The sequence below is a fragment of the Aspergillus multicolor genome (assembly GCF_047715735.1).
Source record: "Aspergillus multicolor strain CBS 133.54 unplaced genomic scaffold BDW74scaffold_4, whole genome shotgun sequence".
Classification (NCBI taxonomy): domain Eukaryota; kingdom Fungi; phylum Ascomycota; class Eurotiomycetes; order Eurotiales; family Aspergillaceae; genus Aspergillus; species Aspergillus multicolor.
In genome coordinates this window covers 164092-190367 of record NW_027395955.1, presented here as the reverse complement: position 1 = coordinate 190367, position 26276 = coordinate 164092, and the positions used below count along the sequence as shown (strand labels likewise).

The window sequence follows — 26276 nt, the reverse complement described above, 5'->3', positions numbered from 1 at the left end:
CCTTACATCATGACCGAAAAGGGAACATTTGCATAACTATACATTTCACAAGAGACCATAGAATATAGAACTGTCAATATTATGGCCGACGGAATCGAGTCGAGTGCGGCGGTCTCTGGGTTGGTCTCCAGCCTTCGAGTCTATTTTTCGAGTTGCTAACCCGAACAAGCCCCGCCGAGAATAACCTCGAGGTCTACACGACGCTGCTAGAGTGGATGAAAATCCACGGCGGTAACCTCCATGAAAATGTCTACATCAGCCATGATGACAGCCGTGGAACCCATATCCGGGTGAAACAGGGCGGGGTGTCCAGGGATACGCATATCATCAAGACACCCGTCGCAACCACCATGTCTTATTTCAATGCAATAGATCACCATGCTGGGAGCGTTCATTTCCCGGCTAACGACGTTAGATTCCCTTCTGCATTCGTGGAGAGTGTAGGCCCTGAAGAAGTAGCCATCTTCTTTCTGGTTGGCCAATATTTGCGCGGGACAGAGAGCTTCTGGCATCCATATATTCGGACACTTCCGCAGCCGGGTTCTCTGACCACCCTTTCCTATTACCAGGAAGAAGAGGACCTGGAGTGGTTAGAGGGAACGAGTTTGGTTCAGGCTCGGAAGCAAAAGATTGCTCTTTTGCAGGAGAAGTTTGAAAGCTCGAGCAGTGAGCTCCGCAAGTCTGGATTCCCAGATGCGGAGAAATATTCATGGTAGACCCGACTGCCCCAATGATTTGGAGTAAACTGCTGATGGTTGTGAAAGGGGTCTCTATCTCTGGGCATCTACACTCTTTGTCTCTCGCGCATTCTCAGCGAAGGTGCTATCCGGTGTACTCCCCGAACTTGGGATGCCCGAGGAGAACATCTCCGTTCTCCTTCCCTTCATCGACATTTTGAACCACCGGCCATTGGCCAAAGTGGAATGGCGCGCTGGGAACGAAAATGTCGACTTTGTCGTTCTGGAAGACGTCAGGGCAGATGAAGAGATTGCGAACAACTACGGCCCTCGCAACAACGAGCAGCGTAAGCATTAGGCCAAACCCCTAGCGGACGCCTACCATGCAGACTGACAATCAACAGTGATGATGAACTACGGCTTCTGCCTGAGCAACAACCCATGCGACTACCGCACCGTCAGTCTTCGCGCGCCTCCGGGCAGCCCATTACATTTCGCCCGCGAGCAGCAAAAGCAGCTCTTTCCTAGCTCCAGCACCAATAACACCGAAGACCCCTTTTACGTCTTCAACGTTTTCTACCCTCTTATAGCCCCAGAGATTCCCATGGAGCACTCGATCATCTCCCCAGCCCTCTTCGACGCCATCTCAGTCCTCGCAGCCAACCAGCGCGAGCTCGAAACCCTCGAGATCTCTGAACACGCCATCCAGATCGCAAACAGATACGGGAACTCCCGCGCTGCCCTCTCGGCACTCAGCCAGATCGTCATCGAGCTGATCACGCACATAGTACGCTTGAAGTCAACAGAGCCTGACGAGTCACGCCAACCGCAAAATCTAAAACAAACCCACGCCAAAGTCTACCGCAAAAGCCAAATCACCCTCTCCGAATCAGCTCTGGTCATCGCCGCCTGGTCTCTCCAACGCGCACGCACCCACGGTCTCCAAGGCGGCTGGGACGAAACAAAACACCTCCTATCCCAGCACATGGCTCGCGTCCCACCTGGTAAATTCCCAGAACACATCAAATCGCGCATCCAAGTGCGTATCCTTGAACGCCCCTCCATCCTCCTACACAGCGGCGAGCTCTTCTCCTTCCTAGACATCCTCTCTCTCCTACAACCTTGCGAGGCAGACGTCTTCCCAGCAGCGCAAGAATGCCTCACGACGATCCTGAAAACCGCCTCCCGCCGCATCCCCGCCCTCCGGGGCATCACCGCAAACGCATCCCCCTTCCGGTTCCCGCTCTTCGCGTGCTTCGTTGTCGCCGTGCATCTCACAAATAGGCATAAGCACAGCGCGGCATCGTCTCACGAGCGCCAGAGCTTCCTCCCTCCCAGGCTGTCGCGCTGGGCTTCGTTCCTGCTTGACCATTATCTCCCGCCACCAGATGACGTTGCGTGGGCGCTGGAAGACGAAGATGACGAGAGGCTTGTGGGTGAATTCGATGAGGTCCTGTCGGAGTTGCGCGAGAGGAAAGAGCTCTTTGAGAAACTGGAGCCGTTTACAGGCGGTTGGCATGGGGACGCGGATGCTTGGTGGTTGTCGCCGAACTGGGTACGGTGGGCGTGGATGATGACGGAGCAGGAGACTGTTCAGGTACCGGAAGATCCGCTAGCGCTGCTTGCTGGTAGTGATGAGGAGGGTGGGAATGTCATGCTTGAGACTGAGACGTATTTGTATATTCCCCAGGAATAGACCGGGACTTGATTACAATTGCACCTAAGGGCTGAATAGTCTGGTAGGTAAGAACAATCATTCGTCTAATCAACTATCGTACAGACTGCAGACAGAGGCCATCGTAGTCTCTAGCAGTGGAAGCTCCCATACGTTAGACAAATGCAAAATGCACGCAAGGACAACAACCAGAAAGTAAGGGGCAAAGCAAAAAAGACAACCGAAGTATAACGCCGCTAGATCGTATAGTTACCATCATTCAGCATCAGATAAATGTCGAAAGTGAGTAGTGCCGCTTGAGGCGCCGTTAACCGAACCTATCCAACAGGCCGTATTCGTATTCGCTGTGCTCCTTGTCGTCGCGTTGGGATATACAATGCCATGCAGTCAAATAGTGTACATCATCATAATCATCATCATGAGTTTTGGTTCGTAGGAAATGGGTTCAGTCAAAATAATAAAGTCGTTCTAGGTCAAGCAGATCCCTGAGGCTTCTTGCTTGGAACCACAATCTCCACTAGTCCCTCATCCTCTCCTTCACTGCTATCATTCTGGTCATCCGCGAATGGGGAGGTTCCTAGTCGAGAATTTCGGTAGCTCCTATATTGTCCGGGTCCGAGTTCTGGATAGCCCAGCGATTCGTTGAGTATGGCATCTTCCTCCTCGTCAGAGTCCAGCAAGTGGGATTCCATTGATGGGCCTACCATTTCGCCCATATCGTCATCGTCGTCATCAACCTCCAGCGGCACTCGCTCCTTGCGCCGCCTCGATCCTCCGAAGTCGTCTCCTTCATCAGAAGAGTCGGTGGAAAACGTTTCTTCAGGACTGAAACCAGACTCGGGGAACGTCGGGGACGACGCGTTACCAGGTGGGAATTCCGAGGAATGATCATTAGAGCCTTGGCCGAAGTTGTCAGAAGGCCATTGGAACTCGGTTGAGCCATGATTCCCCTCTTCGTTTTCACCCCCCTCGGCATTCTCGGCTGCCTGCTTGTGAGCGGCTAGTCGTGCAGCGAGTTGCCTCCGTGCCCGAGATGGACCAAGGCTGAGGGGAGCTGGAGGTGGAGCAAGAATTGGTATGGGCTGGCTCGATGCCTGTGTGATATAGTTAGCGATATCCGGATAAGATTTCAGTCGTATGCTCGTTGAGGGACCGGTTGGAACACGGTTTTCGGGCCAGGTGATAACAAGAAACTCTGCAACCCACCGAAGTCCTGGAACAGACTGCGTACATGAGGCGGAGATGTCGAGCACACAAACATCGGCAACCGAAAGGAGATTCAAACATCACGCATCTCAACATCGGCAGAGGGACCATAACCTACATTCTCGGTGCCGCTTTCCGCGGACGGTTCGGCTAAGTGCCGGTCATCTAGATCATCCAATTCTTCATCTTCATCATCGTCACTCGAACTCGCGAATCCACTGAGTAGTGAGTTGCCGCCAGAGCCAAATGCTCCACCCGATACACTTCCTTGATTCACCATGTCAAACCCCTGGAAGTTCGAATTGCCAGTCATGCCATTCAACCCAGCATCGGCCAGGGCTGAGGATTGACCAGCGCCCAGCATGCCCTGTCGATGCCCAATGGAAATATCAGGTCGAACTCCGCCAAGAATGGCATTGTCACGCTCTCTTGTCTCAGAAAGCGTCTGCTCGACATATTCTATCCACTCCGGGTTCAGCACGTTGTCCATTACTGTTGTCGAGAGCAGCTCTGGGGGATGGCGCTCGCTGAACTTGACAACCTCCTCTGCGATGAGTGTCAAATGGCCCATATACCCAAGACGAATCCTCTTGGCCGTCTGAGTTTCATCACTGCGCTTTTGGCCCTCGATGATCGTCCGTGTGATTTTACCGGTCTCGAAAACATCGATCGCCAAAATGCGGTTATACCCACGGTCCATAGGTCCGTTGAACACTTGCTGAATGACATCGTAAACAACATTATGCAGGAAGTTGTTCCAAGGGAAGCGGAAAAAGAAGTCCTGAGCACAATATTAGCAGGGTTTGGTGTAATGCGGTTTCACGACTTACCAGTATGGTTGGAACGACTTTGTTCTCTGCAAACATAATTTTAAGATAGTCGCCGACAACAGGTTGCCCATTAGTGTCTATTTGAACATCAGGATGCAGGGGCTGGTGTGAATCGTCCTGGGCCCCTTGTGCAGGGAGTTGTTCAGCGCCAGTGTCAGCCGCCTCTAAAGATTCGGCTTGTTCCGGAGCATCAATTGTGGCAGCGGTATCTTCTTGGTTCTGGTCCTTGTTGGCAAACAGAGGGGCCGGTACAGCATCGGGGTTCGAGGACATTGGTGCTGATGCAGGGACTGGCGTTGTCCCAGAAACAGTAGACTCGGCAGGTTTTTGGTTCTCATCATTGGCCGGTGTGTTTTCCAACGACATTTTCCTGATCTGAGATGTAATCTCGTCTGTGGGCGATCCGGTTTCAGGTGACGGCACTCGATCCTCTTTATTCTCGTCAACATCGCTCCCTTTCGATTCAGTCGAGGTCTGCTCTTCAGTACTCATTGGAGTCTGTGTCGCGGGCGATGTCTCTGAATCGGCCTTGTCCTCTTTGCTATTTGGCCCCTTCTCCTTGTCAAGAAGGACAGGTGATGAGCTAACGTCTTCAAACCCTTCCTCACCCGCGTTAGATGCATCAAAGTCTCTAGAGTCCTCGGGTGACCCGTAGCCGGCGAGAGAACCGTTGACGAAATCCGCGGTCGAGTCATTAGCACCAAATGTTGAAGCACCTTCATGATGTTGATCGAATGCGCCTTCCCGTAGTATCCTTTCGCGCTCCGCATCCCTCTGCTTGACGTACTCATCGCTACCGGGCTCATTCAGGAGACCCATATTGCTGCAATGGAGCAACTCCGCCATAAGTTCACACGTCTTGAACCTGTCAAAACCTAGAGGCTCGATCTTGGCGCCCCAGGCAGAGCTCAGCTGGCCTCGTTCCACAGTCTTCATCTTCCCACCCTCAAAGACAGTATGTTTTGAGCTCTTGATCAGCGCCACAAAGTCGGGAATATGTTTGGCGAAGACTTTGAGTAAGGTACCGAGGTAGATAGGATCGTACATGGAGGGCATCGAGTCCGGGCTATTCAAATGCTCCGGATCATAATCGGAGTTATTCTTCCGAATGACCTCTATGACGATCCCAACCCCGACTGTCAAAGCGTTTCCCCCTTGCAACATTGCCTTTACGAGGGTCTCAACGCATGAAGCGGACACCAATTGGCGAGTTAAACTATTAGGCCCAATGCAAGATTGATCGTTCTGCGTTGCGTTCGCCGATATGGTTATAATGGCTTTCAGGAAATCACCGGCAGAGGTCTGAACGGAAGCTGGCCACTCAGATGACAGAAAGGAGAGTAATTTTGGTATCAGGTCCTGCGATTTGAGCCACTAGATGATTGTTAGAGTCGAGGAGATAGAATGAGGGCCACGTCTGCTTACATCAACGATGCCCTGACCCCCCTCAGCTCTTTCCAAGCTAATCAACTTCAATAGAAGGTCCATCACCATAGGGTTATCAACATGCTGAAGAATTGCTGGTACAATATCGTTCATCGACTTCAGCAACTCTAGCATCTCCCCCGTCTTCTTGTCCAAGAGTGTCTCGTTCACCTTCGTGAAATAGCTCGCTTGGATAGAATCGAGGGGGGCTGGGCGCCGAATAAAACGCCAGAAATTTCGCAAATGCTCGGGGTTGGCCATGGTCGAGTCTAGAATAGACCATACTTCAGATGAGAGAATCTCGCACGCAACATAGGCCCGCTTGAGACGCTCCTTTTCCATGCGCTCGAGATCTTCAGGGCCCAGCGCCTCTCTGAAGGGATCGCTTTTCCTTTCTTTGGTCTCGGATTCATCATCCTTCGGTTCAGTCCCCTCCTCCTTATTGGGCGTGTCCGCATCGTCATCCTCGTCATCCTCGTTCACCAGACTAGGAGCGATCACATAATCCATAAGCTTTCTGAGAACATCATCCTCTCGTAAATATTCTATAAGTTTCGTGTTTAGTTGTTTGAGTTCCTGAATCAGCTCGGACTCATCTAGCAAGTCTTCGAGGCTGACATCGGGTTTGTCCAAAAGGGAGTCGATAGCGGAGACACTCGCATATCCCCCAAAGCGCCAGAACATGTTGGATTATATAACCGAAAGAGACGATTCATGGAAAGAAGAAAGGGGTATCACAAGCTTTTCAACCGGACTTCTTGCCCAGGCTTTAATGACGAACGAACGCTATGGGCAGAGGGTGGAGAGGTGGGGAAGGGATGGAGGATCGATCTATGGGGCCCTCGTGTGATGCACAAGATACACGTGTAGAAGGCGTTCTCATATATCACGCTAGCGTTTGAGGCTGATTCCGTCACGGGAGAGACAGTCGGTTGGAAGTAAAAGGCGATAGTTAATGGTCGGTGAATTATGCCGTTTCGGAGCGACCAAGCGCTGCAATTTCAGGTAGCCAGTCAGCAATGGTCTCGAGATTCAGGGCGGCATATCACAAGGCTGTCGCGGAGCTCGTCAAAAACAACAATTTTAGGAGTAGAGTTCCGAGTGAGCGAGGGAGCAGAGGTAGGCGGCTGAGAGGGATAAATTTACGTGGGGGAGAAAACACCACACAACAGGCGCGGACGTACCGTCGACGACCCGGGGAAAGAAGGAAGTTCGCTGTCACAGGAGATGCGAATCGCTCTGGTAGCTCTTGTGCGCTGCACGAGACCTCACCGTCACTTTAAGGGAGGGCGGTCATCCAACGACACAGGACAGGAAGCAAGGCTGGCAGGCTGACGTGCGGCGGGCAATCGAGTCACGTCGCTAGTTGAGGTGTGCTGGAGACAGAGTGTCTGGATCGGCCGGAATCTGTGATCTTGGACAGCGGGCAGAGATACCCAACAAGCCCAATCGCACGTAGCGGGGAATGGTCTCAAATAAAATAGCGAGAAGGACAGGGGATAGAGGAGAGGAGAGCTGTGAATAATCCGAGGGGGATGACCGCGACCGATCGTTTCAAGTGTGTCCGGAGAACGGTGGGAGGAGTGGGTAACTGGACGGCGCTCGGTATTATTAATATGGATCGATAGATAACGAGAACTACACGCGATAGCGACAGCCTATATCTATGAAGTAGAGAGTCAAGTAAATCTTAGTACCTGAAGACACGAACAATTGCGCAGTCTCTGCAGTCGAACGCGGCATGGGATTATTCATGCTCACTTGACGATATCTGTCGGCGACTCGGGCGCCTGAAGGCAGAAAGGCAGGTTCTATTGGGCGGTGTTGGCTGCCCACCTACTGAAATAGGGAAAGCCGAGCCCAGCCCGCCCAGGTACACATTCCAAGTCACATCTAACCTGCGTCTACTCCGTACTCCGGACGCTGTCCTCTTCACCAACATCACTGTCGCCAAAATGAATCGGTTATTTGGTACAAAGAATGCAGCTCCGAAGCCGACGCTGGAGGGCGCTATCTCAAATGTACGTTAGCATTGTCTTTGCTCGATGTGCGCGCCGTCCCCGCATTTGCCCTCCACGCCTCTATCATCTACGCCGTCGTCCCCACTTTCTCATCTTGTCTAATGATGCTTTTCAGGTCGATAATCGCATCGCTAGCATAGATGTCAAACTCGCAGCCCTAAATTCCGAGCTCTCGTCGTACCAGTCCAAGCTCTCCAAGATGCGCGATGGTCCAGGCAAAAACGCAATCAAACAGAAGGCGCTCAAGGTCCTACAACGCCGGAAACAGTACGAAGCGCAACGTGAACAGCTCTCCCAACAATCCTGGAATATGGAGCAAGCGGGGATGATGCAGGACAACCTGAAGAATGTTATGACGACGGTTGACGCGATGAAGACGACAACAAAGACCCTGAAGAAGCAATATGGGAATATTGATATCGACAAGATCGAGCGCATGCAGGACGAGATGGCAGACCTGATGGACATCGGAAATGAGATCAATGAAAGTATCTCCCGGGCGTATGACGTCCCCGAGGACGTGGACGAGGCGGAGCTTGATGCAGAGCTAGAAGCCTTAGGCGAGGATAGTCTGTTCGAGAGCTCAATGGGTGAAAGCGCCATCCCTAGCTTCATGCAGGATGAGGTGGCGCCGCCTCAGTTTATTGATGAACCTCCAGAGCAGACTAAGGTCAAGGAACCTGCCACCGGCTTGGGATAATACAGGCTGATTCTCTACTAAATTACGGGAGCATCGGAGTTTGGGTCGCTATCAGTTCAGGTCATGGCGTACTCATAAACTTTTCAACAACATTTTATATTTGTAATCATTCCATCCGCGTACGGTCCAGGAGTGTTTTGTTCCAACCCTGGTGCATCATGCCTGTCATATCAGCAGTAAGCATTCCAGATGCTTCTCTTTGCCCCAGATAAATGGGCCTATGGGCCTCGGGACCCCACACAACCCCTCAACCGTGAAATCATCCCTAGCATACAATCACTCCTCAAATCTTACCCCTAAAGCAATATTCATATCCCTTCATCCAACCAACATGCCCTCCCAAGCAGACTTTGAGAAAGTCCACAATACTCTGGACCGGCACATCGAAGCCGGAAACCCGCACACAGGCTGGGAAGAGCTGTGGGCCCAAGGCGAGAACATTGTCCTGCCCTGGGATAAGCGAACACCCAATCCCACACTCGAAGAAGTCTTAACTGGCAAGCGAGATGTTATTGGTGGTCTGCTGCATACAAGTATCAGCGAAGGCAACCCCAAGAGGAAGAAAGCCTTAGTTCCCGGGTGTGGAAGAGGCGTTGACGTCCTCCTCCTCGCGAGCTTCGGGTATGATGCTTACGGATTGGAGTATAGCCAAAGTGCCCTCGAGGAGTGTAAAAAGGAAGAAGAAGGCGCTGAGCAGAAGTACCCCGTGCGAGAGGCGAGTATAGGCAGGGGTAAGGTGACCTGGATCCAAGGAGACTTCTTCGCGAGTGACTGGGTTGAGGGACTCGGTATTGATGGGAATCAGTTCGATCTTATTTACGACTACACGGTAGGCACCGGCACTGCATTGGGCCAATGACCTTGGAGCAATGAGTAGCAGAAGGCTGACCTCTATCCAGTTCTTCTGCGCATTGCCGCGCTCGCTGCGTCCGTCTTGGGCACTACGATACACGCAGCTGCTTGCTCCTTCGCCGCACGGGAATCTCGTCTGTCTTGAGTTTCCCCGGCACAAGGATCCCTCGCTTCCCGGGCCGCCTCATGCCTCGCCGTCGGCGGCGTACATGGAGCATCTCAGCCATCCAGGGGAAGAGATCAAATATGATGCAAAGGGAAATTGTAAGAGTGATCCGCTCCGCGAGACAAGTGACAACGGTCTAGAACGAGTGGCGTACTGGAAGCCGGCGAAGACGCATGATTCCGGAACTAGCAAGGAGGGCGAGGTGTTGGATATGGTTTCTATCTGGAGACGTCGTTAGGTTTGGCTCGTTAGATGGAATAGGTCTTCTAGATACATATGTCAGTTTAGTAGCAAGAACTTTTGACATCTTAGGTCAACAAAACCATACTATGCATTTGTCTATAAGATCAAGATTCAACAATAGGGTCAGACGGTGATAGCACCGTTGGCTTTCTGAACGCCTCGCTTAAGGTGCAGATGATCGTAGTCTCACTGTCTAGAGTCCCTTCCGGAACATCTTCCTCATTTATTTTACTCTAGACTCAACACAACCTTGTTTCTCCCAATTCCACCCTCTTTACTTTGACTTGGACCAGAGTCTCCTATCCCCAGGTGAGCAGATGCTCGAAGTAATAGAAGCCTTTCTTCATAGAATACCAGTGACCCGGCGCGTCAGAGCAAATGGTCATATACGGGAATGGTTTGCTTCTCTTTCTGGATCAGATTCAAAGGAGACCATCCAAGCTTACTTCCAGCGCCGTCCCAATGAGACAGAAATGCTGAGAAGATACAACAAGAAGCCGTTAGATCTTTCTGGAGGGAAGGAGGTAGCAATACTGGAAGCCGAAACCCTCACAATGAAGGACCTAGAGGACATTTTCGGCCTAGAAGAGAGTCGCTCTCGCACGCTCTTCACCATTGACGAGAAGGACATGCTGATGCTACCATGGATGGTCGGTATGATAATTGTATCGCTAACATTCCTGAATTTATGTTGATACTATGTCTAACTTGCGATTACTCTCAGACCATGTTCCAAAGGTTTCTCAGGGCTTACAGACCTACCTCATCACGATACAAAAGAGCATGCCGAACGTTTATCGACCTACTAGTTGCTGATTGCACTTTAGAGGAGGAACTCATCGTTGAAGCATCAAACCCTCATCCACCAGATTTGCCTTGGTAGATAGAGGATAGGGAACTATCACTGCGCATCTCGCATAGAGGAAAAGTCAAGCTTCTGAGAGATATCGTGGATTATCAAATCAAGTATGAGAAGGAAGATTGTGCAACGCTCGTGGTCATCCAGGCAGCCCAAGGGGCTGGGAATGTACCGGCCAGCATGGCGCAGTGTCTTGCATATATGGGTGAGTTATCCAGCTTGAGAAGCGCATTCACACCTTATTGACCTTGCTGTAGCAATGGTGCATGGACACAGAAGGATCGGAGGCCATGGTGCCGTTGTCTACGGCGTTGTTTCAGACGGACTCGAGTTCCGTTTCCTGCGGATCGACAATGACACCAAGGTATCGCGGCATAGATTTCACTGATGCTAGTCATAAAGCTAAGCTGATACTCGTGCTATTAGAGGTATCATTGAAAGGGCATTACCAACTGGCAGGATAACAGCAAAGGCGAGATTTATACTATTCTGCGCCTAACTATTCGGGATTTTTCGAGATTTTCGCCTAATACACCAATTCGGACGGTGGACTGCCCGGCCGGCCAGAGAATCTCAAAGGAGGCTGGTGAGGATGGATGAGCTGTCTGGACAGGATACTTGCGGTTGCGAGGTGGTCAGGGCCGACCCGAAAACAGTCGTCAAAGCCGTGCCAAGCCGACTATTTGTAGCTTAATCCGGTGCGTCTCTTGGCGTAGCTTGACATATCTCTAGCATTTAGCTAGAGTTAATCCTCTATCGATGAGGAGCCGGGCCTTTTCTTATTTCCCCTCATCGCCGTCGCTAGATTAGTCCCCGCGTAGCGATTGCTGCCTGCGACTCGGGCAATGCCGGGGCTTTGGAGCGCAATTCACATCGCCCACAAAATCAACCTCGGACGGGAAGTCCGCCCCGGGTTATTATTGACGGAAGCTTGACATAACAATCATCTTCTCACTGCCCTGTGTTTCCTTAGAATCCGACCGAGTATTCTTCCCCTCCACCGTACCGTACCGAGACCGTTGTGTCACCCACCATGAACTGCCCCTCACGAACCGACGATACTCTCGAGCACCCAGGCTGGAACCAGAACCCGCCGCCTCTTAATGCCGACGCGACCACCCGGGAGGACTTCAACGGCATGGCCAATTCCAGAGTCCACAGAGGACATACAACCGGCTTGGGCGAAGGAGGCGGCGTATCGGTGACCGAAAGCCCATCCCCAGCCCCCGACAGTAGGGACGAGCCACCCCTCAAGGCGGGCACAGCCGGCGGGGCGATCTCTGCATACTCCGGGCATCAGCCCGAGAGAAACAGTGATTCGCCTCGCCGTGTCTTTCCATCATTCCCACACATCTCTACAATTCCCTCTCGTGTCCTCCAGAGCCTCGTGAAGTTCGCCCGCTTCGTTGGACCGGGATTCCTCGTCGCCGTTGCTTATATCGATCCTGGAAACTATGCCACCGATGTCGCAGCCGGTGCGGACTTCCGATACGCCCTCCTCTTTATCGTCCTCCTGTCGAACCTCTTTGCGATCTTCCTGCAATCGCTATGTATAAAGCTTGGAACGGTTACGGGGTTGAACCTTGCGGAGAATTGCAGGGAGCATCTTCCCCGGTGGTTGACAATTGTCCTGTACATCTTTGCGGAGGCAGCTATTGTCGCGACGGATATAGCAGAGGTACGGACACTTCACTACGATGTCATTCAAAGGTCGCTAAACAATAGCTCAGGTTGTTGGCTCTGCAATCTCCCTAAATCTCCTCCTTAACATCCCCCTTGTTGCGGGCTGTGCCATTAGCATTGTGGATGTCCTCTTCATCCTCATCTTCTACAGACCAAATGGCTCCATGTGGGGGCTCCGGCTATTCGAGTTCTTTGTCATGGCCCTCGTGCTAGGAGTGGTCATATGCTTCTGCATCCAGCTCTCCCTCATCAAAGAGCAATCAATCGGAGACGTCTTCCGCGGTTATCTCCCATCTTCAGCCATAGTCCAGTCCAACGGGTAGATACACCACCAATACCTCATTACGAACCTGCTAACCTCGACAGGCTCTACCAAAGCTGCGGCATCCTCGGCGCAACCGTCATGCCACACTCCATGTTCCTGGGCAGCGGGATAGTACAAGCGCGCCTGAAAGAATTCGATGTCATCTCCGGCTACGCAAACCCAACCGCCTGCATCGGCAGCACAAACGGCGAAGTCGAGTACCGCCCCTCCCTGCACGCCATCCGCGGCTGCATGAAATACTCCATCATCGAACTCGCCCTGTCCCTCTTCACCTTCGCCCTCTTCGTCAACAGCTCCATCCTCATCGTCGCAGGTGCCTCGCTCTACAACTCCCCCTCTGCAACCGACGACGCAGACCTCTTCGGCATCTACGATCTGCTTTCAAGTTCCATTTCCAAGGCCGCGGGCACGGTCTTCGCTCTCGCTTTACTTCTTTCTGGTCTGTCCGCTGGTATTGTCTGTACTATGGCTGGCCAGATGGTCTCTGAGGGAATGCTCAACTGGAGTATCCGCCCCTGGCTCCGCAGGCTTATTACTCGGTCTATCAGCATCATCCCTAGTATCATCATTGCTGGAGCTGTAGGCAAAGAAGGGCTTAACAAAACGCTTACAGCCAGCCAGGTTGTGCTTAGCGTCATCCTGCCGTTCGTCAGTGCGCCGCTTGTTTACTTTACCTGCCGCAATCGGTACATGACTGTTCCTGTGGAGCGGGTGCATGATGCGGATGCAGATGTAGATGAGCAGAATCAGCCCCAGAGCGCCGCGGAGGGTGATGACAGCGGTGCAGTCAATGCAACTGAGGGCGTCAAGATGGGCAACGGCTTCATTGTGTCGACCATTGCCGTCGTCGTCTGGCTGGTCATCGCGGTTATGAATGTAGCTCTGCTTGTTCTTGTAGGGATGGGGAAGGCTTAAGCAATAAGCTATCTAACTAATACTCTCATGTTCTATCATGGATATGTTCTGAGAAAATAGGTAGGTAGGTAGGTAGCGCCTATCCAAGATATCTAGCTTACGCACCAGAGCGCAGTATGTTCCGACAAAGTTTCGTACCACAGGAATAGCTCGGAAAGTAGCCTAGGCATAGAAATTACGTCATATCTCGGCGCCATATCGCTGATACCTGTTGAACGTTGTTCGACAGAACAATTGCCAGACCCTTCCCAACTGGTCGAATGCGTCTAGTAGCAGTAGATGTCCCTGAGCCTCGTCCGGACGTGCACGTGCACTTGTACGTCCTATCCTCGCCGCCAAAAAGGGTACAAACATGAGAACCTGCTGGGCCGCATGAGCTGCCAGGTACTACCATCAGCATGCTATGCTCACCTAGAGATTGTTCAAGATCTCCAGCATGAGGGTTTCTACAGCTGTATTTGGTCCCTGTGAGATCAAATGTCTAGCAAGTATTAGCTCTGTCTCAATAATGCTCTGGAGATTGCCGTCTCAGAGAAACGGCCGTATATAATCAGAAGCCGAGGTGATCCAGTAACTTCACCAGCTGCTCCTCATCCTGATCTCTGCATTTCGTAATAACAGCCTCAGACTGCAGTCTCAGAATATCTGGATTGCTAAGACGCCAGGGTAAAATTGTGCGCAGGACAGAATCAACATCCGCCACGTTCTCGATACCCGGGATAGCGCTGGGACGTTTCACATCGAGCTTTATAAGCGCAACTTCCCACGCCTGAGCCATCTCCCACTGCACCCCGTCTTTGGTGGACTCCGGCAGTGGTGATGGAAACCCGTTGAGTTTTGCGTCTCTCAGCGCTGATTGTTCGCTGTCTTCGTCACCGGACCAGCCGCGAAATTGACCCCCGGCTCCATCGAAGGAGCGGAGGAACTCGTAAGAGGGATGTAGAATATACGCGAAGTCATAGTCGATAAGTGCCGTAATGCGTTTTGTGCTTGTGTCGTAGAGGATATTGTTCGCGGCTGCAGTAAAACGGAGCACAATTAGTATAATAATAGAATAGAACTCTTTAATACAGCCAGTCTCAATGATTAACTCACTAAAGTCCGCATGTATAATGGCCCTATCTTGGGGTGAGGTCAAAGATTCAAACTGGGCGGGGACACCCTGGTCAACAAAAGCGTTAAGCCGTTCACGGATGCCATTAGCATGCCAGCCCTTGATATAAGGATTTGCCTCGGCCTTAGCGAGGGCCACTTCGAGACGACCTTTAAATGAGGCTTCAAACGCGGGCCAAGGTCCAGCGCCGACACTAGTCATGGCGGTGCTCATGATGTGACCGTCCTTATCAAACGTCACGCTGCCGAATATGATGTGGTCAGGTAGCTTATAGCTCTGTAAGGCCTTAAGCAACGCTGTCATCTGTTCAAAAACACAAGCTCTCTCTTGAGCATCCATGGAGTCGATTAGCTCATCTAGAGGGGTTCCTGGCATCAGTTCCTAAGAATCCAGCCTTGAGAGCCGGTTGCAGCAGTGCCCCATCCGTATATGGAAGGGACAACATGTGGTTCGAAGTCCTTGAGAGCATCGGCGGCGAGAGTGATGATTGCGACCTCATTTTCGACACGGGTGTTTTGGTTCATTCCTTTGGCGTGTGGGTTGGTTAGATGCATGGCGAACTCCTTGGTGCCCGGGGGAATAGGGACACAGCCAGGCTTTCCATCTGTAGGTATCCGATCCGCATTGATTGGACTTCTAAGAGTGACTCGATAAACAAAGTTATTGTACTTGAACGGGCTTTCTGGATCGTACTGAATAGGTACAACATCGGGATTTTCCTAATAGCAACGCAAGTTAGTGTCAGGATCACCCAATGGGCAATTTGGGTACCTATAAATGGAAATGCTCGAGGAGCAATTTCTTGATGAAATCAAGGCGAGCTTGATAGTTGGTATGGTTGTGGGTCGCCATCTTGTTTATGGTTGAGAGTGGATGGAACCAAGAAAGTGGGTCCAAGCTCCAGCTTTAGGGTCTGGAATTCAGCTTACTCAGCATATCATGTGAGAGACCCTTTCCTTTGTCCTGCACTCCACCATGTCAGATCCCCTAGATATTTACGCCGCTTTTACTAGCACTACTGACTGTCTTATAGCTGAATACTCGAAGAGTAACAGTATATATAGGATATATTCAATTCAGAACAAGATACAAGAAGAGAAAAGAACAATGCATAGAACTATCCAGAACCGAAACCCCTACCCAAAATCACGCGAACAAGTTCAAAAATATTCATGACTTGAACTGATCCTCCGTCACGCCCTTACCCATGGCCGCCGTACTGCTCACACCACCGGTGACCATCTTGAGCATGTTATCAACATAGTTGGCACCAGACCACTTCTGATGCGTGACGACATCAACATTGTTCTCCATCTCAGGCTCCTGCACCAGCTCGCCGTACGCACGCATACCCTGCTTGCTGTACGCCTTGGCGAAGGTATCTGAGATGAGCGCGGTGGTGTGCAGACCGGCAAGGGTGATGAATTGCCAGGAGTAACCGAGGGCGCCGAGACGCTTGATGTAGGTCTCCTGCTCATCGCGGGGCATGGCCTTTTTCCAGTTGAAGGAGGGGGAGAGGTTGTAGGCAAGCTTCTGCTCGGGCCAGACGGCGTGGACGCCGTCGGCGAACTCCTTGGCCTGGTTGTAGTCGGGCAGCTTGCTCTCCATCCAGATGAGGTCGGCGAAGGGCGCGTATGCCACGGCGCGGTTGATGGCGCAGTGTGTGCCGCCCTGGTAGCGGTAGAAACCCTCGCGGGTGCGGGGGGCTTCCCAGTCGAAGTAGATGTCTGTGCCGGCGATTTTCTTGGCGATGGCGCGGGCTTCCGAGTTGGACTTGCCCTTGGATTGGGAGAGGTACTTTTCGATGGCGGATTTCTTGTTTGGGAGGGGGCTCTTGTTGATGACGTCGACGACGGCGTCGTCGAAGAGCTTGAGGCCAGCCTTGGCGAGCCATTCGTCTTCGATGGCTTGCAGCTCTGCGCCGTTCTTGCCGGCGTGCTCGGCGATTACCATAAGATCGTTGAGGGGTTGGATGTCGGGGTTGGTGGAACCGATGATGAAGGCGTGGTCGCGGTGGTCAATGGTGGAGGTGATGAGGGTGGCAGCCTCGGAGTCGGTACGGGCAATGGCGAGCAGGTCAGTGCCCATGATGTCGGCCTGGGCACGGATGGCCACGAGGCGGTTTATGTGTTCGCTGATGGGCACAAGCACCTTTCCAGCCATGTGACCGCACTTCTTGGTACCAGGAGCCTGGTCCTCAATGTGAATACCAGCGGCACCGCGCTCCACGAACAACTTGGTCAGCTTCATGACGGCGGTAAGACCACCGTGACCGGTATCAGCATCGGCAATGATGGGTCGCAAGTAGTCAACATTGGCGACCTTGTCACGCTGGCTCTTGGGGGTGGTGACGCGCTCCTCGCGCTGTTTTCGGTCATGGAAGAGCTGTGCCATCCAGAGGTGGTTGACCTTGTTGGGTACGGTGTTCTATTGCCATTAGCCCAGCCCTAAACAATGTAGTATGGAGAGGAGCGTACCATAGGGTAGTCTGCAAGATCGGGAGAGGGTTCATCGGTAGAGGAGGCAGTAGAGGAGCTCTGCCAGCCGGAGACATAGACGGTGTCGAGGTACTTGGCCATCTGAGTGACCATGGTGGGATCGAGACAGCCATAGGTGAAACTAGCTTCTTTGTTCTGGGCGGTGTCAGCGCTATACAAGCATAATCTAAAGGACAAGAACCAACTTTGAAGTTGCGCTCCACAATCCCCCACAGCTTCTTGGCCTGGACATTTGAAGGGTAGTCGATCTTCAGGTTTCCACGCTTGGCCACAATCTGCTCAGCAGTAAAGGGACGCTTGGTGTACCTCCATCGGGAGTCCTTCCACCAGTTCTTAACAGCGGCAACCTCATCCCAATACTGCTTATCTTCGTCTTCAAGGTAACCCATGATGACAATATTCAACGGTATAACTTTTGAGAGAAATAGTATACAAGTGATGCTGTCAATGCAGTAGAAAGTAGAGCACGCGACAGCTGACAAGGGTCCGATCAGACGGGAAGCAAAGAGAGGAAGAGAGAGATTATAGCTTCAACAAAGTCAAAGTCCAAGATACAAGAATCACAAGCCAGAAACCGGGGAAAAGCACGCAGTTATATGCAATGACGACTCCAGTATGTATGACTCTTGGTCGGTAAACGCTCGGCTCAGCGGGACAGACAGGAAGGCCTGGAAAACCACCAGGCAGACCCGGCCGCCCTGCAACCGGCGAAAAGTCGCAGCCCATCCCCAGGTTCACAAGCCAGCTCCGGGTATGTGAATGGCCATTGTAGCTTCGGTAGAGAGGATCCAGAGCTGCTTGTTCCTCGGTCTAAAGGACTGTTGCCTCAGGCTGCTTGCCACGACTGCCACGCCGAACCATGTCCGAGCCCAGGATTTCGGTCTTTGCCCCAGCCCCCAGAACCCCGGATTGACGAGGGTACTGGGGCGAGCGGCGAGATTGCGGTCAGCATCTTCCGTGGTTGCGAGTGAGCGTTTCTCTGTCTCTAGGATGCACCGGTAATTGATGAAGACCCAAGAACTGAAGGGCTGAAGAAGAGTCTCGGATGACGTCAAAACATGTGCCAAAGACCCCGTGACAATACATACCGTACGGCTGCCAAGCGACCACCCTTCTCAATAGTAATCTGTGTAATTCAGATACGTCTTATTGCCGTACAACCATGTGCCATCTACAATCTATTTCCAGCTCTAAATCAACTTCAACACTCATAGTCATCTCCTAACACATTATAATTCTTCGAAGCCCTCATATCTTACAAGACTATACTCTGACTAAGCGGTTCCAAGCCGAGCACATGCCATAAGCTCCTGACCAACCTTCCAGGTCCAAGCTGATCTCAACCTCGGCACAACTTGGGTACTGACACAAGCTCTGACGCCTATCAGAACTAGTCTACAAGCTATCAGCTGAACTGCCGTTCGTCACCAAGGCTCTGCAAAGTATACTAGCGCCGCAGATGTGATAGGTCAAGCTATGAGGTATATATCTAACTCCAGATGTTCGCCGTCGAATCATCAGCTGCAATGCATGACTGTGGCTCCACGAGAACATCCTCGGGAGAATAAGGAGCTCCGGCCCGTGTTATTTCGACGACTGCTCTGACTCACGAGTGTCTTATTGAAACTGGTGCTAGCAGTTTGGATAGGTGCTTGGGCTTTGTATCATATAGCGCTTGCTCTGTTTGTTTGCTTTTCCATCTTTAGTATGGTTTGCTAGTGTATATACCAGCCTAGGTGATACCGACATGCCCTGACCCAGTAAAGACGAATCTCATCCAACAGCTTCTGGCTCAAGTTTACAAACCCTCACCGTTTTACCGACCAAAGCACACCAACGCTTCTGCAAGACCTCCAGTTCAGGGTTCTCGGGCTCAACACATCCTAAGTATGCACCTTCGCTGTCTCTGTGCGCTTGGAACAGCCGGCGCAACTCTTCATTTCCAGCGACCAGGCCCATTAACCACATCCGCCAATTATCCCATATGAAAACTCCCACCCTATAAAACGGCTGCAGGTCATCCAGACCCGTTGGATTGGCGTCTGTTTCAACGAAATTCGAAGGCCATGCAAGTTGTGTCACCATTTGGGCGTACAGCGGAGCCGCGCGCAACCTTCTGATCTCGCGTAAGGACATGCCTTAACGAATCTTTCGGTCAACGTCCTCTGGCACAGCTGGGCAAGGCCAGAAATCACAATACTCGTGGATAATGGCATTGCATGGTGGTTTTTACAGAGAGGCAAAGAGTGGGAACGGCTTGCTGTCAAATATACTGATCGTGTCAAGCTGTATTTCTCCCAGACTAGGGACACCCAGTTCCCGGAGGATAGTTGCCACAGTCTGCGTATCGTAGCTAACCCTAGCATGCTCGTTGATATACTTGAGCGCCGGAATCCTTTCGATGTCATCGAGAGTCCAATTCCATTGTTTACTGGCATGCCAAATATCCGAGTATAGCCGGAAGCGCCATAACGCACGGTTAACGCGGAACTCCTCTATCCATGCAAAAGAGCTATTTCCGGTCACATTCACAATGGGGTTTCCTTGCCATATGGCTGGAAGGATGGTGCTGTGTGCGGCCATGAAATTCTGAAGTGCCTTCGATAGACAAGCGCATGCGAGCCGCTGAATCTGGGTTGCATTGTGGATTATCTCGCGGACTGGCGCGTCACTGTCTATAGTGGTGATATTGGACGAACTTGAAACGAATTCGTCGAATCCAGGTGGTTTAAATGTTGGAGTGTGCATGAGGGCAACTGTGCGAACCAGATGATGTAGTTGATGTACAGTGGACGGGCATGTTGCCAGCAGGTGCTCGACGATGAGCACAGGCTGTTCTTCAAACACTGCATGAACTTACGGCGAGACCTGGAGAAGGCTGTCAACTCCAAGAAAGTCTGCAGAGTAGATGAGGATAGATAATATGAGCTCTGGCGGAAGTTTCTGGAATATGTCCATCTTGATCTGGAAACGGCACTGAGGTTGGTGGATGCGAAAAGTGCCACTGGTGCCTGCGTCGCTAACCCACAAGAATGGACGCGTCTATTATAGGTAAACTAGGGTAATTTTCGTACTCCGAAGCATTTTGTTCTGGAGGTCCATAATAATATTATACTCAAAAAAAGATATCTTGATCTACTCTGAATCCGTTCATCAACCAACATATTCTCAAGCTCGAAACAAGTAGCTATATCTAAGGTATTTTAATAACAATGGAACTCCTGACAATGTCCAATGGTCCCGTATTTCGGTAACAAAGGCTTTTGAATCAGTATCAGGCAGGGCATAACGTCGTCAGACATTAAGTAAAGCGGAATCATCTACTCGGATTTGTTTTCAAACACGTGGTCACCCCCCTGCGCAGAGACAGCCTTGCTGTATGTATCCCACGGGGTAACAGCACCAAGGGCACGTCGTTGGTGTGCATTGAGCATGTCCAGGCCGTATACGTAACTTGCGTTGACCCAGCCGAATCTAAAGGACCATAGTCAGCATCTTGTAATCAAATACAGTTAGGAGATGGGGGCATACCCTTCTCGAGGAGCGCCCTTGAAGTCGACGCCCTGGTTGCCGTACTCGGCATCAACCCGGTGAGGATCAATAGGTCGGGTCACGTCGTACTTCTCGACCACGACACCGTTGAAGTCAACAAACGCTTTAGTGATCATGTAGAGCCACTTGTAGGCCAGTCGTTCGGCCTCTTCCTGATAACCATACCGGGCAAACCCGGTCCACGCAAGCATCTGCTGCGGTGCCCATCCGTATGGATAATCCCACTGCCGAGTAGGTCGATCTAACCCAACGGCGCCACGAGACTTTTCGGTACCTGAGACAATTCCACCAAACTCCTCAAAGAGAGGAAGGGCCTTGCTGATCATTGCGGAAGCCTGGCGCGGCGTAACCAATCCAGCCCACATCGCCCAGAGGGTGGTGGCACTCTCGTAGTTTGTTCGTTCCTGTCTAGCTGTGTCGTAATCAAAGTACATTCCCTTTCCCTCATCCCAAAGATAGGTATCCATTCTCATCTTTCTTCTGCGCGCGCGGCGGTCCCACACAGATGATGATTCGCTTTGGATATCCTTGGTAGCCGGTGTGCGGAACTCAACTGGGATCTCAAGCTTGTCTTTGAAGTAGACTCGGATTACTCGAGCAATGTCGACTTCGTACTTGTACAGGAGAGAGTTCAGGTCAACAGTAGCGAGGTTGCCGCAGACTCTCTCCAGACGGTAGCTGGTATCGTGCCCAGACTCTCGGACTGCTCTGTCGTGCATGAAGTACTCATCCAACTCGGGCTCCTTCACCTTACCAGTGTTGTAGGCCTGAACAAATTCCTTGAATTCCATGCCGTGCTTCTCCGCGTATGGGGTGAGAAGGTGAAGGAAATGCGAAGCCTCCGTCTCAGGCGGTACTCCAATACCTGGCGAACGGTACCGTGACAGGCCGGATACAGGGTCCAGACGTGGCTCGGCCATCCAGACACTGTAATATTCCTTAATGGCGGCCAGGATCGCCTGGCGAAGGAAGTCCAAAGCGCCTGGCTCATTCTGGATGCGGTCGTAAACGCGCAAAGCCATATCCGTCAAGAAAGGCGGCTGGGAACGCGTCAGGTAGTACGTACGATTGGCGTTGAGGATCTTCGCATAGTGCTTGATGCAGAAGCAGAAGTTGACCACCATAGCCTTTGCAAGGTCAACTCTGTTACTAGCCAAAAGTCCGAGTGACTCCATGTAACTATCCCAGCCGTAGAGTTCGTTAAATCGTCCTCCCGGGACCACGAAGGGGACACCGGAGAAGTCGACTTTCCCAGTCTTCTCATCCTTCGTCTCCTCCATGGCCAGAGCGAGAAGTCCCGGCTTCTCGTTTAAGTCTCTCACATATTCGGGTGTGATGTCCGCAGCCAGCTCTTGTACATCAAGGCGAAGTTCAGGTCTCTCTTCAGCAATTCTCCTGTAATACTCCAGCTGCTCGGGAGCTCCAGGTGGAACGTAGATGCGTGGCCGGGGATCATCAGTCCAGTCCTTGGGATCCCTTCCAGCCACCTCGATGTTACGTCCATCAATTCTCCTAGTAAGGGAGTTCCAAAATGAGTTCTTGATGAGTCGCGAAAGTCGAGAGACAGGATTCTCAGATAGACGCTCCTCATCAAGGACAATCTGTTTACGGCCATAGTCTTTGGCAATTGTTAACTCCTGGAGAAGATTCGATAGCATGTAAGTGCCTCGCACGTCAAATCTATTGTATCCATGGGACGCAGCCGTTCCTAGGGAGAAAACCTAGACAGAGGTCAGTGCCGCCCATTTGCAACCACGGAAAGAGTTCTACGCACCTTAGGACCAGCATCCTCAATAGTGATTTGCATGTTCCTGTCAGAGTCTTCGCTTTCCAACAAACGTTCAAGGGTTGCGTCAACATCGATAAGAAATTTCCGAGGATTGCCAGACGTTGGGTCTGTCAACAAACAATCAATACACAGTTTCCTAGAGCTTCACCGCTGAGATACACACCCATGCTACCACGTCTCGTATTACGGTCACCAATCATGTCATGGATTTCTTGGTGGTTGAACGATTTTAAGCTCTATCGACCAGCTACCAGTCAGTAGTGCTCTTGCCATTGCAGTCGCAGACCATAACATCACATACCGAAGAGAACGCCCGGCGGCGATTCTTTATCCGATCAATCGATTCAGCGTTTCCATAGTAAAGGTCCGGGTGCTGAAAAGGATCACCACCTGAGCTGGACCGTCGGTGCTGGGCACCACCGTTGATGCCGTTCGATGGCGGATTCGTATGAAGTACCGAGTCATCCATTGTATTGAATATCGCTCGTTATTGCGTGATTGATTCGAAAAAGAGGAAAAGGTAGGTCGAAAGACAAATGCTTAGCGGAAGCTCTAGGGGTGAGCTGCAGTACCGTGCCCCGCGTAGTCGGTGAGATAAGATATCGGCGGCCAAGATCACGGCTGATATGATGCGATGTGTCAAGGTGTAAGCAAACCTTGGCGGAGGAAAACAGTTAGTTGTTTGAAGCCAGTAAAGACAGGGAGTGTGCAATGTTGTATGAAGAAGATTGGGTATAGGAAATTGTGAAACGAGGATATGAAGTAGTTGCTCCCAGGCCTTATGACGGCATGGGCCCGCCATGGATGACATAACCTACCTAACCTCTCCACTGCTGCTGCTATATGCGGTAACAGAAGCCGCTCAAGTGGCCAATTTTTTTTTTGGTTGTGACAGGAATTCTAAAGGTGGCCGTAAAGACCGTGTTGATATTTAACAGTTCTTTCATTCCTCATACCCGCAACAACAAAGGGGCAGCTGATGCTGGGCTTATTGTTGAGCCACGTGATGCTTTTCCGCGGACTAAACGAGTCCGACCAGCTCTCGATATGATACATCCACCCCACCTGTCTGATCTTCATTCACTTCTTCCATTATGATCTCAGTCATTCTACGCTAGCGCCCTGCAACTGTCAGAACTGACAGCGTAAAGTCTGCTCTATCACGAAGCTGTCCAGGATTTATTGAAATCTAAGCTTAAGTCCGGTAGTCTATCCCACGCCTGCCAAGCCAAGCCACTTCACCGGTTCACCGATCGCCAGACCAGCAAGGAGCTCCTACTATAGGTGTCATCGGGTGTGGTACCGCCGAACCTTCAAGTTCAACGGGCGATATTCCGACCACAAGCTCCTCGATCTACGAAAGGTTACATGGTCATCCTCTATCAGGCGGTCGCCCGGTAGGAGGACTGCACGGTCCAGCTGACTCGGCAGTCCTCGATGGCGTCCTCGGATCATCAACGCACAGACCACGAGTTTGCTGAAGACTGAGAACTCGGCACTGAAGGATGTGGAAGTCCCAGGGTATCCTAAGCTAAGCCCGACATTGCCGCTGCGTGTGTCAGATTCTTATCATGTACGGCGAATAGGAAGAACTCACTATGCAGACACGGCTTCGAAGAAAATTGCAAAAACGGAGAAACCCTGCTACTGTTAGCGAATCAACAGCTATGGCGCACAGCAGAAAGTTAAAACGTACCGGCTCAGCAGGGTTCATGATCCTCTTCGATTCCGCGACGCAGATGCAGAATATACCCAAGAAGATGTACCACAGGTCGAAGCTAAGCTGTCTTCGCATATGGGTCAAAATGTATCCCTTCCCGTTCTCGTCTGTTTCCGGCTCTGGAGAGTAGATTCCGAGCGCTTTTTCCTCGTATATGTTCGACGATCGAATGGTCATTGCGATGGGAAAGACCGCAATATACATCATAACGAGTAAACTGAACTGCACCGCCGGGTTTACATCTGCTAAGTTGAATGAGGCTGTGCCAGTGTGCCGAGCCGATGCTGCCTGGAAAATTGCTGCCATAACTCGTGGTCCGACGGGGACGGTGTTCACGGCAGGATTGTCGAGATCCAGGAGAAGAATCAGAAGAGTATCGACGAAGTTCAAGATGAAAATGATTCCAAACAAGGCCCAGGTCGGCCGACTGCGGAAAAGCAGCACATAGCAACGCCGTGGGTAGCTGAGCAGGAAGTTGAGCGGTTCTCTGAGCGACGAATTCTTTGGGACAAGCTTGAACATTATCCATATCACCAGTCGCAGAAAGCACGGATAGAGAGTGTTCCCGGCATACGCAAGGAAACTCATGACGAACATCGGGAATGTTGCGTCTTGGAAAGATACCATTGAGTCCGGCGTCAAGGTAAGCCCTAAGTTATTCGCCATCGTCTGTGCCGAGTAAAAGGCCCTGAACTGGTCAAAATCGAACGGGTAGCGACTCGTCGCCTGTAACGACTGGTACGTACCACCAGGTGTTGTTGAGGGCGCATTCATTGAGATAGTCTCGATATTTGGCATTCGCATGCTGAATCCAGGCTGATAGGCACATACTACCCAGTAAGTTGAGGCTCACATAGTATGCTGCTTGATATTAGCATTGCTCGCTCGCCTCGCGCATCGTGATGCACATACCTATGACAATTTTTAACAACAGGCGAAGACTGCGGTATTCAATACCTCCAAGACGGTCCCGGTCCTCAGTCGTGAGGTTCAAAAATTGCGAGTTTCTCCCTAACGTAGCCTGTGACGAAATATCTGGGAGGTTTGCGGCCCTGGAGAGTGAAACAGCTGGCCGAATCCGTGACTCATGAGGTCTACTTGGAGTCCGGTCGAAAGTGAGCGTACTAGTCCGATGGAGAGATATGTTGCTCTGATGTCGACGGCTTCTCTCGTCACTCCTATTATTGCCTGCATAGTCTTCCGTGTCTGATGGTCCCGTAAGTCTTCTCAATGAGCACGAAATACTGGAAAGGACAACGAACCATCTCTGCTAGGGGTTTGATCAACCTCAATTATAGGACAGCCTCTATCACGTTCCCAAGGTGGAGGAATGTACAAGGCCTTTGAGGTGTCGCCGAAGGTCACTGTAGGTTTCCTGCATAGTTTCAGGCTTCCTTTACTTGTTTCGTGTATCTTTTCTGAGGCGCTGTTCCCTTCCAGAGACCCGTTGTCGACTAGCTCAGATCCACTCGCAATTCGATCATACTGTGCCTCATGATCACACTGTGTGGCCTTCTCTTTAGATGCGTGCCGGCGTGGGCGAAGAACTGAAGGCGCTATTGACAGCGACAAGAGCATCAGCGCTGTAGACACGAACGATAGTGAGATGCAGACGAAGAATACCTATCTCCTTCAGCCGCTTCTCAAACCAGTATAGCCGTACGACAACGACAAGGATATTGACGAAGCCCAGGTTCGAGACAATAGGTATGAAGTATAGAAAGAGCTGCTGGTAGGTTTTGAGTTCCTTCAGATCGACACTGAATCGTTCAATTAGCTCTCCTTTCCCATCTACCAATTTCAGTCGCAAACGACACAGTTGACGTACGGGTTCATTCCAGACTCCGTCGAGGAACTGACACCGAAAAAGTACGAGTCGATGGCGCTCACATTGCCGTAAGGTAAGAACACTACAAGCCCTAGGAGACCAAGGAAGATGATGTACACGTCTGCAAATATCAGTATCACACCTAAAACAAGAGAAATGGACCGAAAGCTCACAGTGCAGGAGAATAAAATTCAGTGG

The 26276-nt window shown here is 51.4% G+C and overlaps 10 protein-coding genes across 10 annotated transcripts; 5 read left to right on the top strand and 5 right to left on the bottom strand.

Annotated features, from left to right (window-relative positions):
- Positions 1-93: 93 nt before the first annotated feature.
- Positions 94-2435, top strand: BDW74DRAFT_146998 (SET domain protein). The gene is made up of 4 exons (XM_073723458.1): positions 94-119; positions 170-712; positions 765-1024; positions 1082-2435. The coding sequence occupies exons 2-4, from the start codon at positions 216-218 to the stop codon at positions 2371-2373; spliced, it is 2049 nt and encodes a 682-aa protein (XP_073586903.1). The 5' UTR covers positions 94-119; positions 170-215; the 3' UTR covers positions 2374-2435.
- A 5275-nt stretch (positions 2436-7710) lies between these two features.
- On the top strand, positions 7711-8644 carry BDW74DRAFT_97992 (putative SNF7 family protein (Cta1)). The gene is made up of 2 exons (XM_073734221.1): positions 7711-7834; positions 7950-8644. The coding sequence occupies exons 1-2, from the start codon at positions 7769-7771 to the stop codon at positions 8532-8534; spliced, it is 651 nt and encodes a 216-aa protein (XP_073586902.1). The 5' UTR covers positions 7711-7768; the 3' UTR covers positions 8535-8644.
- A 221-nt stretch (positions 8645-8865) lies between these two features.
- Positions 8866-9790, top strand: BDW74DRAFT_174868 (putative thiol methyltransferase; the record flags this gene model as incomplete). Its single annotated transcript, XM_073728152.1, has 2 exons — positions 8866-9363; positions 9434-9790. 2 exons carry the CDS (start codon positions 8866-8868, stop codon positions 9788-9790), a joined length of 855 nt encoding a protein of 284 aa, XP_073586901.1.
- Positions 9791-10117: 327 nt separating this feature from the next.
- BDW74DRAFT_146989 (uncharacterized protein) lies at positions 10118-10500 on the top strand. Its single transcript, XM_073723457.1, has one exon. The coding sequence runs from the start codon at positions 10269-10271 to the stop codon at positions 10488-10490; it is 222 nt and encodes a 73-aa protein (XP_073586900.1). The 5' UTR covers positions 10118-10268; the 3' UTR covers positions 10491-10500.
- A 1103-nt stretch (positions 10501-11603) lies between these two features.
- BDW74DRAFT_97965 (NRAMP family metal ion transporter) lies at positions 11604-13717 on the top strand. The gene is made up of 3 exons (XM_073734220.1): positions 11604-12332; positions 12385-12656; positions 12704-13717. Exons 1-3 carry the CDS (start codon positions 11688-11690, stop codon positions 13575-13577), a joined length of 1791 nt encoding a protein of 596 aa, XP_073586899.1. The 5' UTR covers positions 11604-11687; the 3' UTR covers positions 13578-13717.
- Positions 13718-13828: 111 nt separating this feature from the next.
- BDW74DRAFT_97962 (phosphotransferase family protein) lies at positions 13829-15150 on the bottom strand. Its single transcript, XM_073734219.1, has 3 exons — positions 14673-15150; positions 13989-14594; positions 13829-13940 (listed from the first exon to the last, which is right to left on the bottom strand). The coding sequence occupies exons 1-2, from the start codon at positions 15064-15066 to the stop codon at positions 14128-14130; spliced, it is 861 nt and encodes a 286-aa protein (XP_073586898.1). The 5' UTR covers positions 15067-15150; the 3' UTR covers positions 13829-13940; positions 13989-14127.
- Positions 15151-15861: 711 nt separating this feature from the next.
- Positions 15862-17578, bottom strand: BDW74DRAFT_166002 (isocitrate lyase 1; the record flags this gene model as incomplete). Its single annotated transcript, XM_073726488.1, has 3 exons — positions 15862-17118; positions 17169-17324; positions 17375-17578. 3 exons carry the CDS (start codon positions 17576-17578, stop codon positions 15862-15864), a joined length of 1617 nt encoding a protein of 538 aa, XP_073586897.1.
- Positions 17579-18685: 1107 nt separating this feature from the next.
- Positions 18686-20240, bottom strand: BDW74DRAFT_146982 (uncharacterized protein). The gene has a single exon (XM_073723456.1). It carries the CDS (start codon positions 19935-19937, stop codon positions 19419-19421), a length of 519 nt encoding a protein of 172 aa, XP_073586896.1. The 5' UTR covers positions 19938-20240; the 3' UTR covers positions 18686-19418.
- Positions 20224-23084, bottom strand: BDW74DRAFT_97936 (alpha,alpha-trehalase). Its single transcript, XM_073734218.1, has 5 exons — positions 22832-23084; positions 22694-22766; positions 22516-22637; positions 20721-22462; positions 20224-20663 (listed from the first exon to the last, which is right to left on the bottom strand). Exons 1-5 carry the CDS (start codon positions 22997-22999, stop codon positions 20510-20512), a joined length of 2259 nt encoding a protein of 752 aa, XP_073586895.1. The 5' UTR covers positions 23000-23084; the 3' UTR covers positions 20224-20509.
- A 346-nt stretch (positions 23085-23430) lies between these two features.
- Positions 23431-25457, bottom strand: BDW74DRAFT_146976 (putative potassium uptake transporter). Its single transcript, XM_073723455.1, has 4 exons — positions 25075-25457; positions 24227-24989; positions 24128-24171; positions 23431-24079 (listed from the first exon to the last, which is right to left on the bottom strand). The coding sequence occupies exons 1-4, from the start codon at positions 25077-25079 to the stop codon at positions 23818-23820; spliced, it is 1074 nt and encodes a 357-aa protein (XP_073586894.1). The 5' UTR covers positions 25080-25457; the 3' UTR covers positions 23431-23817.
- Positions 25458-26276: the final 819 nt, after the last annotated feature.

Excerpts from the sequence above, each read along its gene's own strand:
- BDW74DRAFT_97992 (XM_073734221.1), top strand. The coding sequence starts at position 7,769 with ATGAATCGGTTATTTGGTACAAAGAATGCAGCTCCGAAGCCGACGCTG. Across the intron at positions 7,835-7,949 it reads TGGAGGGCGCTATCTCAAAT|GTCGATAATCGCATCGCTAG; the intron begins GTACGTTAGCAT and ends GATGCTTTTCAG.
- BDW74DRAFT_146989 (XM_073723457.1), top strand. The coding sequence starts at position 10,269 with ATGCTGAGAAGATACAACAAGAAGCCGTTAGATCTTTCTGGAGGGAAG.
- BDW74DRAFT_146998 (XM_073723458.1), top strand. The coding sequence starts at position 216 with ATGAAAATCCACGGCGGTAACCTCCATGAAAATGTCTACATCAGCCAT. Across the intron at positions 713-764 it reads GATGCGGAGAAATATTCATG|GGGTCTCTATCTCTGGGCAT; the intron begins GTAGACCCGACT and ends TGGTTGTGAAAG. Across the intron at positions 1,025-1,081 it reads CCCTCGCAACAACGAGCAGC|TGATGATGAACTACGGCTTC; the intron begins GTAAGCATTAGG and ends GACAATCAACAG.
- BDW74DRAFT_97965 (XM_073734220.1), top strand. The coding sequence starts at position 11,688 with ATGAACTGCCCCTCACGAACCGACGATACTCTCGAGCACCCAGGCTGG. Across the intron at positions 12,333-12,384 it reads TCGCGACGGATATAGCAGAG|GTTGTTGGCTCTGCAATCTC; the intron begins GTACGGACACTT and ends ACAATAGCTCAG. Across the intron at positions 12,657-12,703 it reads GCCATAGTCCAGTCCAACGG|GCTCTACCAAAGCTGCGGCA; the intron begins GTAGATACACCA and ends TAACCTCGACAG.
- BDW74DRAFT_97936 (XM_073734218.1), bottom strand. The coding sequence starts at position 22,999 with ATGGATGACTCGGTACTTCATACGAATCCGCCATCGAACGGCATCAAC. Across the intron at positions 22,463-22,515 it reads TTGAGGATGCTGGTCCTAAG|GTTTTCTCCCTAGGAACGGC; the intron begins GTGCGTAGAACT and ends ACCTCTGTCTAG. Across the intron at positions 20,664-20,720 it reads AAGGGCGCTCCTCGAGAAGG|ATTCGGCTGGGTCAACGCAA; the intron begins GTATGCCCCCAT and ends ATGGTCCTTTAG.
- BDW74DRAFT_146976 (XM_073723455.1), bottom strand. Across the intron at positions 24,172-24,226 it reads TCATGAACCCTGCTGAGCCG|GGTTTCTCCGTTTTTGCAAT; the intron begins GTACGTTTTAAC and ends TAACAGTAGCAG. Across the intron at positions 24,080-24,127 it reads TTCGAAGCCGTGTCTGCATA|CGGCAATGTCGGGCTTAGCT; the intron begins GTGAGTTCTTCC and ends TGACACACGCAG.
- BDW74DRAFT_146982 (XM_073723456.1), bottom strand. The coding sequence starts at position 19,937 with ATGCACACTCCAACATTTAAACCACCTGGATTCGACGAATTCGTTTCA.
- BDW74DRAFT_97962 (XM_073734219.1), bottom strand. The coding sequence starts at position 15,066 with ATGCCAGGAACCCCTCTAGATGAGCTAATCGACTCCATGGATGCTCAA. Across the intron at positions 14,595-14,672 it reads CATTATACATGCGGACTTTA|CCGCGAACAATATCCTCTAC; the intron begins GTGAGTTAATCA and ends GTTTTACTGCAG.